Here is a 10,125-nt window from a genome sequence, read left to right as displayed (position 1 = left end):
TTTTGCATGAATAAGAACAACACTGCTCGAAGAAATGTCGTTGCTCTCATCTAGAAAGACCTAAAACCCATTTAGGGCCTGTTTGGGTATCCCAAAACCGTGGTTTCAGAAGCACTTTTCCGCAAAACGAGATAATCTCCTTCACATATTTACTTCGTAATCCGTAAAAGCACTTCTGAAACCATGGTTTGATTTCTATCCAAACACACCCTTAATCCAATATTTCCTCCGGTGCTTAATACAAAAACTTATTTCACTTTATTTTCATCATAAATAATACCTTAATTCATTTTGTCTCTTATATTTATTTATTTATTCTCAAGATAATTATTATAGTAATAATAGCTCTAACCCATACACTTGATTAGTAAGAGTATTTTAAGAAAAACAATACTTATTTCTTACAATTAACTAACTTAATTTCTTTAATCTACTCAAATCAATCAACGAATCCTTATATTCATTAAGACGTGAAACAAGCATAACACAAATAAAGTATCAGTATTAACATAACCCTAAAAGAAATAAGATTAAATTCATGAACACATTTGGCAAGCTCACTCTTTTATGGCTAAAAATAATAATCTAGGAGCTTCACGCCATGATAAATACTCAGGTGGTATGAATAAGATGGGATGTTGATAGGAGTCCGAGTTCCGAAAAAAAATTACTCTTACATACTAGTTTTGATGTGAAAACAAGCATCAAGTAAAATCCAAAGTCAAAATTTTGGCCGGGATTAAACACAAGTTCTAATTTTCTAACAGACAAACGCTGCACATGATAATGCTCTTCATCTTCACAGCAAAAAGGAAAAAAATGACATGATCTTCAAGCTTCTGCGATCGGATACTCGAATACCACATCTTTCCCAGTGAGCTTCCTGTAAACTCCAGAAAAGGTCCCCAGTTTGTATTCAGTGTTATTGCGTTCCTTAGGGTCCAAGAAAACCTGAAATTTGGCACATTACAAGGGGAAAATGGGTTACTAACACATTAGAAGATGCCAACGAGAGAACTAAACTTTGGATTTACATCAACTACACAAACAATGACATGCCTTCATTATCTTTGATCCATCGACACGGAATCTGATTCGCTTGCCAACGATTTCAGCAGGATGCACAACATCCTCCAAGATGGCATCATGAACAGAAGTTAATGTGCGAGAGCGTGGTCGCTGGACAGCAGAGCCTTTCTTCGGCGGCCGCACAATCCTCCTAGTGGCAATCAAGACAACATCCTAAAATTTGGTAGGATCTCATGTTATACAATGTGGTGAATTAGGAAAACCATCAATTGGATAACCAACCATAAAACAGAAAGAAAATACAATTAACAAAACTTAGAACAGAATTGAAAAGGGAAAGTTAACGGCACAGTAATATCAAAGTAAGGTTCATCAGTAATAGCTGACAACCTTGCCACTGAATTTTTTCTCCAACTCTCTGACAAGTCGAAGATGAATTTTGCGAAATGCCTTTCTCAACCTGTAAGGCACATAGATAACAACAGCCTTGCGATTTCCAGAGACATCCATTTGGCTGCAAGAAAAGAGCTTCCCTCAGACTGGGTTAACCAAACATTCAGAAGGTAATCATAAATTCATACATCAGTTATGCCGAACTTGAGTAAAAATGCGCAGGTGAAAAATTAAAATATATTCTAGATTATATTTTGTCCAAGTACAGCTATACTGTGTATGCAGTAACATCCTTACACTGCTTGATTTATATAGAGATCTTTCAGGTCACTTTTTAGCTCCTGATTAGTGTTCTCCAAGTCAAAGAGGTACTGCTCAGACATGAGGTTGCAGCATATTAGTTTCCAGGAAAAACAAAAAGGATGAGATAATAAAATATGCTAATAATAAAATGAAATTAACCTGTGCAACAGTCTCCTCAAATTCAGTGGGCTCAGCATCCTGATCTTTGTGGATTTTCCTCCTTGATGTGTACATTTTGGCCAATCTGTTCCACAGTACATCTCGTTAGTCCAAAAAATAGCGACCAATTCATCATAAATATCTCATTAGTTTCAAGATCAGACAGACCCTTAATTAGATAGAAAATTACATCAAATGATCAAATACTTCAGGTTTGGTCTAGCAACAATAAGTGGGCTATAAGGGAAGGAATAATTCAGATAAAAAATAAGCCGCTGTATAAAAAAATATCATTAGAAATGCAACAGTAATACATAATAACATTATTTCCATTTTTCCAGTATTAAACCAGACGAAGAAACTATTTTGCTTGCTCGCGTGTTCTTATAAAAATTAATGGCGGGAGACACACGTACATACAATGGGCTTCACAGTGATCTAAACACAGTTAGAACTCCTAATTGGACATAATTCAATCACTAAATTGTTGATAGTGGTACACATACAAACAAGCCAATAAATGGGACCAACCAGATTAAGCCTACATCAATCCCAATAAGAAAATAACTATTAAGAAGCCCAAAGCACTCTGGCATCAGAAAAGAAGGGATAGTGTTTGGTAACCAGAAACCAAGTAAATGAGAAGGAAAATAGCAAATCTGTAAGTTCAGTTTCAGAAATGCCCAATTTTCAACAGTTCGAGCGAGAACCGAAGAGCAAAAGGATTATAAGAGGTTGCAAAAAGTGCAGCTAAAAAACAACGAACGTAGAGGTGGAAGATACGAGATGACGCACCAAAGGGCGAAACGGCTATGCGCTGAGATGAAACCTAGCCTCCGCCGGCGGGAGGATGCCAGATAAAAGGCTTTTATATGAACGCGGGCCCTTTTTTCTTTTTGTTTTTGATAACACTGGACTGCCTTGCTTTATGACAATGTTTTCTCTGTTTTGGGCCAGTCCTAATGTGCGTAATTCTTTTTTACAAAATTATTTTCATCCATATTATTATTAATAATATAAAATTAAAAATTATGAAAAAAAAAACATAGCATTCATAAAATATGAATAATATTGTTCATAAAATATGAAAAATATGACTTGATTTCTAAATTTAATAAACTTTGAAAAAAAAACACCTCGTGGAACATCAAATGTAATGAGGAAAATCAATGTTTTTTTTACTTTATACAATTATTTGAATGTAGCATTATCAAGTTATATTTTAGCATTATTAAACACAATTGAGGTTATTTCTTCTAACAAGATTCTTTTATCCACAAAATTTAAACCATTAACCATACCAAAAAAGAGATTTAAATATCGGTTCGTTAAAAGAAAAATTGAATATCGATTCGTTAAATTCAACTCACATTAGTACTAAAACTAACACTTTTGATTGCGTAGTGTACATGATTGTGGGAGATGGTGTATTTGAGTGGAAAAGAGCCAACACCAATACATGTTCCAGTTGTAGTTGGTTAACTCCTCCCAAGAACATTTTAGACTTTTGCAAATTAGCCTCAAGACCAATGCCAGATGAAAAATCTTCAAATGGTGTCATGTGGATATCTACAGATTCATAGTTTCCTTAAGAAAACATTAATAAGTCATCTGCAAATCAGAGGTGAAACTAGATCTCCTTGTCTAACATTCCTTCCCGAAGAAAGAAACACTTCATCTCACCATCAATATCTATGGAAAAGTAGGGAGTAGTGACACAAAACATCAATAAGCTGATGAATTTAGTAGAAAATTTCAATTATTGAAGCTTTTATTGCCCAAATCCACATTCAACAGCACCATACGCCTTTCTCAGGTCTACTTTAAGAAGGCATCTTGGAGGGATATTCTTTCTATTTTAGGCTCTAATAATGTCTTGGCATATTAAAATGCTGTGCTATAGTGATATCAATACAGACAAGGGCCGAAAATCACCTAGAGAACTGGGGACATCCTCCTTAGGGATGAGAGATATCACTATGCAGTTCAGTTGCTTAGGAAATTTGCTCTTGGTAAAGAATTCCAGGTCCTGGTGATTTGTCAGCTCTGATTTATTCTTCTATTTTACTATATGCACGATAAGATATTTGAGGATACAAAAGGCTGCATCTTGGTTTTATTTATTACATAGAAAAGTCATCTCAGGTACACTTTTATAAACAAGAAACGAATTGGAGCCCAAAAAAAAAAAAAGAAATAAAAACAATATCAGAAACATCTATAAGCGAACCCAAAAGAAACCACCTATCTTTCTTTCTATATGGAATTTGTCACTCAGTATGCTTTGATCTCATTACCCGTGAATTAATATACACCAAACTGCAACTAATAGTTGTACTGTAGTCCAAGTTCACTATTACAACATAGGCTGCATAAAGCATGAGGCAAGCTTTACCAGTTCCCCAAGCAAAAACTAAATGGCCGTGCGTTGGAACCTAGGAAGCTTGTAAAAATCTGCTGTTAACACCAGTCCTATACAGATGCAATTTGGATGCACTGGTAATACGAATCTTGGTGTTGGCGGCTGCAAAGAGAACATTCCCTTCAGTGACCACAAGTCCTTCAAGTGATCCGGCACCCATCAGTCCTTCCCCTGCCACAACCAAAAAGATGGAAGGACCTGGGACTGCGGGAAAGGTCACTGTTTCCCCTTGAGGAAGAATACAGCAATCAACCTCAAACTCATCAAACGGTGGTATGTACCTCGTCACATATGGATTTAGAGGAACTCCTTGCAAAATCTCAGGAGAACCCTGCAGTGAATATAGATAACAGAAACAATGACGTCAACCAATGAGTAAAACATAATCATGCCACTATTAATATCAATAATGAGGCAATGTTTACAAAACTGATTTGTGTACATGAGCAAGTTGGTAAAGTAAAACGGATGGTCCCTCTTTCAGGGATTTGGAACCTCAAAATCAATGCAAAAGTACATAACAAGGTGCATCATCAATAAGTCATGAAATAATGCGACTCATTTCCCAAACTTTATACAATGCATCAGACCTACGTTTAGTTTCTTAGGAAAATGAGTATTGATATCTCCATTGCACGTCTTTTCTTCGCTTTGAAACTGAGGCTGTCAATTTTCTAAATCTGAGACGATCAAAAATCAAAATCCCTCTTTTAAGTTCCTTCCAAATGATGGTGTTTAAGACACAGCAGTAAGCATTGCTTCTTTGCCGAGTGCAGGGAAAGCCAACTGATATAAAGCTAGGATCAGTTGAAAAATGAAAAATCAGAAGAATCAATAGCCCCACTAGTATTGTGTCTACACTGATTTTTCTTTCAGTTCTCTTCATCGGGGGGAAAAAAGAGTTCCAATATGCCAGGAATGTGCAAATTTTGACCACAGGCTCCTGACCAGGGATCCTTCCTATAGCATTTATCATGGAAGGGGTGATAAGAAAATATATGGATCGCTCATTCTGCTCTACAGTATCTAATAAAATTAAAAAATTGAATAGTCTCCATATATTCCCCAGCCTAGTGAGACATATGATCTCTAGCATGTATCATCCTACCAGGGGTAAGCCTGGATTACATGGTTAACAAGCAATTCTCAATGTTTAAGCCAGATATTACCACCTATCATGATAAAGTCTTTCAAGGAAACTTGAGTTTCTAAAACAAAAATCCAGTAACAAGCATAGCGTAGATCTATCACTCACCTGTTTGTAAGTGAGCATGGAACACAGAGTCTTAACGTCAATGTATTTTGGCGTAAGGCCAGCTCGCACAACATTGTCTGAAGTTGCCATGCATTCAATGCACTCACCACATAAATATGCATGTGGTTCATTTGCCCCAAGATATAATGCTTCACCAGGATTAAGTTTAACATGGTTAAGAAAGAAGGCTGCTATGACCCCAACATCAGCTGGGTACTGCCTTTCCAACTGCAGAACCAGCTTCTCCTTATCTGTCAACTGCCTCACCTAATGCAAAATGAGAATATTGTGGCATAGGTTATCAATTGGTCATGCTGTCAACGTATAGTCATAAACAGATTATCAATAAAGTAACAATATATAATTTTGATAATACAGTAAAGAGATTAAAGCATCTGAAAGGCAATATCAGCTAGATGTTAAAGCTGCTTTAATGCCCTATGTCTCAGTAATGCAAAATAGGGAGGAACGGAAGCAAGGAGTTCAGCCTGATTGTTTCCAATATCAAAGGGACCACTTTTAGATAACAATAGACAAGACTGCAAACTTCTGATCCTCTCCAAAGAGAAGATAACGTCAACAATCCTAAAGGTAAACATTTTTGCTTTCACAAAATTAGCTATAACTCCCAACTGGTATTATAGGATAAACTGCATTGCATTGAAAGATTAATCGTGCATATAAGCTAAATTTGTAAATTGTAACAATAAAGAGAGCATGGTATCTACCAACCTGACTTTCCTTATGCAGGCGACTTTTCAATCTGTTTACTGCTTCAGTCACTTTCTCTTTACTCTCTGACATGAGTTTGGTGAAAACTTCCCGTAAAACAGCTTTTATTTTCCCTTCACCATCCTGATCACTAACTTTTGAGACCGAGCTTGCACCTACAGTGCCAACTAACTCCACAACCTCAGGAACACTACAAAGCACAGCCTTCAGCTCCTGAATAGAAAACACAGATATTGTTCACTTGCTCCAAGTGAATAACATCACAAATATGCATTATAAAAGCTAAACAAAATATCTGCATATTTACCATAAGAAAACTGTAGCCCAAAAAAGAAAGATACCAATATGTGGCACATGGAAATACATGGGGTCTACCAGGACAAAAAGCAGATACTTGAATTCTGTACATGATTAGAAGAACAGAACTCACTCCACATTAAACTGAACTCACATAAATGGAATATTTTGGTTCTTAAGCAGTCAACTGAAGCTTGGCTATATTGCTTATTTTAACTAATGGATCACAATGTGGCGAATTAAGATTTGAATCTCCACTAAGAGAAGTACCTACATCTAGTTCCTGCCCATACCTCAAATAGAATTGTCTCAAATAGGAGAATACACATGTGCAATCCAAAAAAAACAAAAAAAGCCAAGGGGTATAAATAGTCATCCAGGTCAACCACTATAACATAATTACATCATCAAAGAAAAATCCAGATGGTAAATCCCATCCAATAGAAACTGCAAGCAAAAGCAATCTAATAGTGTGATGGGCACACATTAACAGATCTACAGTTCATGGCAAAACTTCCACTTTCTGCACAGAACTTAAATTTAATTTGTTATATATGAAGTTATTAACTCAAACTTTTGTGACTTGATAAGTTCACGAGATGTTCTAACTGCCTTGTTTGGTTGGCTATCAAAGGTTACACCAGAAAAGAGCATGTGAACTAGTGTTGCGTGATTAACATATCCATAAAAAGTTTAAGGAATAAAGATGACCGAATAGCATCATTATGGGAGATTAAGATCTTCTCTTCTAATCACTTAAAGTACAACCATACCATTTTAAAGTCAAGTAAAAGGTTTTCCAACTGCACATAATTTCTCAATAACCCCATCAAGAACTCTAATTTGCAAAAACACCATACGCATCAAAACTATAGAAACGGAACTCGCGTACATCTCTTTTTACAGAAACCGTAGTTCAGAATAGCAACACATTTTATTCCGAGCATAATTAAAGAATTGTCTATCGCAATGTCAGTTTAGAACTTTTTGGATGAAATCGCACTTTGAATAATACGAAAAATTTGATAAAATATTCCGCATATTAAATCACCTTAAGAGTGATAAACCCACACAGGGCCTGAAAGTCGGTCATTGCCAGAGCCATCTCAGGTTTGTGATTTCCATCTTTATAAACATCAGGCTGCAACTTGTGCAAAGTCCAGGCCAACTCCTTGTCCGGGTGAGCCTGTATTGATAGCGCCTTTGACACTGAGAGTACCTGACATGCAAACGCATTCACAGAACCTATAAGCACAGAATCCATACAGTGGCCAGCAACCAATCCAACGAGCGAGATTGGTAGAAAGAGATAAAGTTCCTTCATAGCGATTCTTCTATGTAGCATTCTAGGAGTAAAAATCCTAAATTCACCGTGAGGGCAGTGCACCATGTAATTGAGAAGGAATGGTCCGTGCAAAGTTTGACCATGATTTAAATGAAGGAGAGGAGGAGGAGGAGGAAGAAGAAGAAGAAGCACTGATCAGCATCTGTTTTTCTGATCCCCTCTCAGTTCAAGTCTGGCACACAGAAATTGATGAGAGAAGTTCGCCTCAAGATCAGGCAGGAATAGGCCGAACAAAGTTCACCAAATACGTGCCCATAATAACCCAAAAACAAAAATACAACGCCCAGCATTCCCTTCCCTGATCTCCTTTCAAATTTGTGACGCAGAAGATAGAGAATCATACCTTAAACAAGAAAGGTAGATCACAACCCCACTTCTTCAAAACCTTCTCCCCTAGCACATTTGGGTTCCTTGACAACCACGACTTTAGAGTCACATCTTCCGAACCGTCTACAATGCCGTTTTTGTCGTTGGCAATCAGGAACGACGGCCCTGAATCGTGGGTGCCCATCCATAGCTCAGCGTACGGCTTATCAGGTTCGAATCGAGTCCCAGAATTCAAAGCAGAGAGAGTGGCGACTTGAGAGTCTTGACCCAATCGACCCCAGTTGTAGTTCTGGACGGAGCATCGAAGCCTCTGAAGCTTCTCCTCCCGCGGCTTCCTCATTGCAAAACCAGCAGCTTCCATGAAATCGAAAGAGCTATGTAATCCTATTGATAAGAATATTGAAGGGATAGAATAGAATGCGAATGTGGATGTATGCCCGTCATTGCCTGCTACTTGCTCTTTTTAAGTGCTTGGAAATGGAACGGTGCCATTAGAAGAAAATTTTTGCCAGAGAGCGACAGATGGATCGTACGTTCGACAGGGAAAGAGGATAGAGGCAAGTGGGGTATAATTCCTTGGCAGTTTCAGTTTCTCCTATCCCCAATGTCATCAACTTCTCTTGGATTGCTCGACGGGCACGAAATTTCCCAGGGAAAGTATAAATCTTCCCAGGGAAATTCCCGTCCAAAAAAACAGTTATTTTTAAAGACGACGAGTTTTTTAAATAATGTTGGACTTTTTATGCACAGGGTGCCTTGTTCTCCGGACAAAACGGAGATCCGAGATTGAGAAATAATGTGATTTATTACAACTTATTCTAATTATAAAATAGTACTTTTTGTGCTTAATATAAAACCTAATTTTTGAATTGGTTTTATAATATTTATTTTTTATATTTATTAATTTTTTTGTAAATTACTCATATAGATACTCGCTCAATTATAATCAAATAGAAGAGAAATATGTGATATTAAGATATATGATTATGGTATTTTAGGAAAAATGTGTCACATTTCTTATAATTAACTAACTTACCTAACTTTCTTAATCTAATCAAATTAGTTAAATAGATCTTATATTAAAGACTGGAAGAGTACTACCTTCAATTCTAATTATAAAATCTCATATAAATGAGATTTTATAATTAGGAGTGGAGATAGTAATATAGTATAGTATTATATATTCCGTCTTTTTTTTGCCAACACCAGATGTTATATTTCTTGTTGGCCAAAAAATAGATGCTATATTTCTTGATTCAATATTTTTTTGCGTACTTTTTTTGCCAACTATTTCTTAATTCAATATTCTCCCTATTATCAATGTGATAACAATTTAATTAATGTGGGTAGGTTAAGCAAGTGAAATAAATTATTAATTATAATAAATATAACACATTTTTTTAAAATACTAATATTAATGTAAAACTTCAGATTATATGTTAATTTATTAATTAGATAAATTAGGTTAAAAAATAAATGTGATAAATAAAATGATGAAGTTCCTAGTATTTATGAATAAATCTAGTCCCAACTAATTTATATTATGAATAACAAAGTTTTACAACCAATAAGCCTTTGGTTAAAATAGTAAACAGTCTTTTTATTTAAAAAAAATAGTAAACAGTCTCATATCTGAAGAAAAATACGAGTTCAAAACTTAAAAAGTGCAATTGTTATGATGACTTTAACCTTAACATTTCTGATCCAATAGAAATTAATATCAAACTCAAAGTGACTTAAAAATACAGAGTTATATCACAAAAAAAAAACCAAAGAGTTGTACAATATATTACAGGAAAATCATTTTACTTAATTATCTCTCAGTAATATGATTTGATTACTTTTTTATTATTATGTTAATCA

The 10,125-nt window shown here is 35.7% G+C and overlaps 2 protein-coding genes across 2 annotated transcripts; both read right to left on the bottom strand.

Moving 5' to 3' along the window:
* Positions 1 to 498: 498 nt before the first annotated feature.
* On the bottom strand, positions 499 to 2,705 carry LOC114760719 (40S ribosomal protein S7). Its single transcript, XM_028950009.1, has 6 exons — positions 2,680 to 2,705; positions 1,885 to 1,969; positions 1,720 to 1,793; positions 1,420 to 1,543; positions 1,060 to 1,242; positions 499 to 951 (listed from the first exon to the last, which is right to left on the bottom strand). Exons 2-6 carry the CDS (start codon positions 1,957 to 1,959, stop codon positions 832 to 834), a joined length of 576 nt encoding a protein of 191 aa, XP_028805842.1. The 5' UTR covers positions 1,960 to 1,969; positions 2,680 to 2,705; the 3' UTR covers positions 499 to 831.
* Positions 2,706 to 3,970: 1,265 nt separating this feature from the next.
* On the bottom strand, positions 3,971 to 8,901 carry LOC114760717 (mannose-6-phosphate isomerase 1). Its single transcript, XM_028950006.1, has 5 exons — positions 8,279 to 8,901; positions 7,642 to 7,809; positions 6,294 to 6,506; positions 5,562 to 5,828; positions 3,971 to 4,637 (listed from the first exon to the last, which is right to left on the bottom strand). The coding sequence occupies exons 1-5, from the start codon at positions 8,621 to 8,623 to the stop codon at positions 4,320 to 4,322; spliced, it is 1,311 nt and encodes a 436-aa protein (XP_028805839.1). The 5' UTR covers positions 8,624 to 8,901; the 3' UTR covers positions 3,971 to 4,319.
* Between the last annotated feature and the right edge of the window lie 1,224 nt (positions 8,902 to 10,125).

This window comes from Neltuma alba, unplaced genomic scaffold, assembly GCF_004799145.2.
Source record: "Neltuma alba isolate B1F8T4 unplaced genomic scaffold, ASM479914v2 tig00011013_pilon, whole genome shotgun sequence".
In the NCBI taxonomy this organism is placed as follows: domain Eukaryota; kingdom Viridiplantae; phylum Streptophyta; class Magnoliopsida; order Fabales; family Fabaceae; genus Neltuma; species Neltuma alba.
This window is presented reverse-complemented; position numbering and strand designations above follow the sequence as displayed.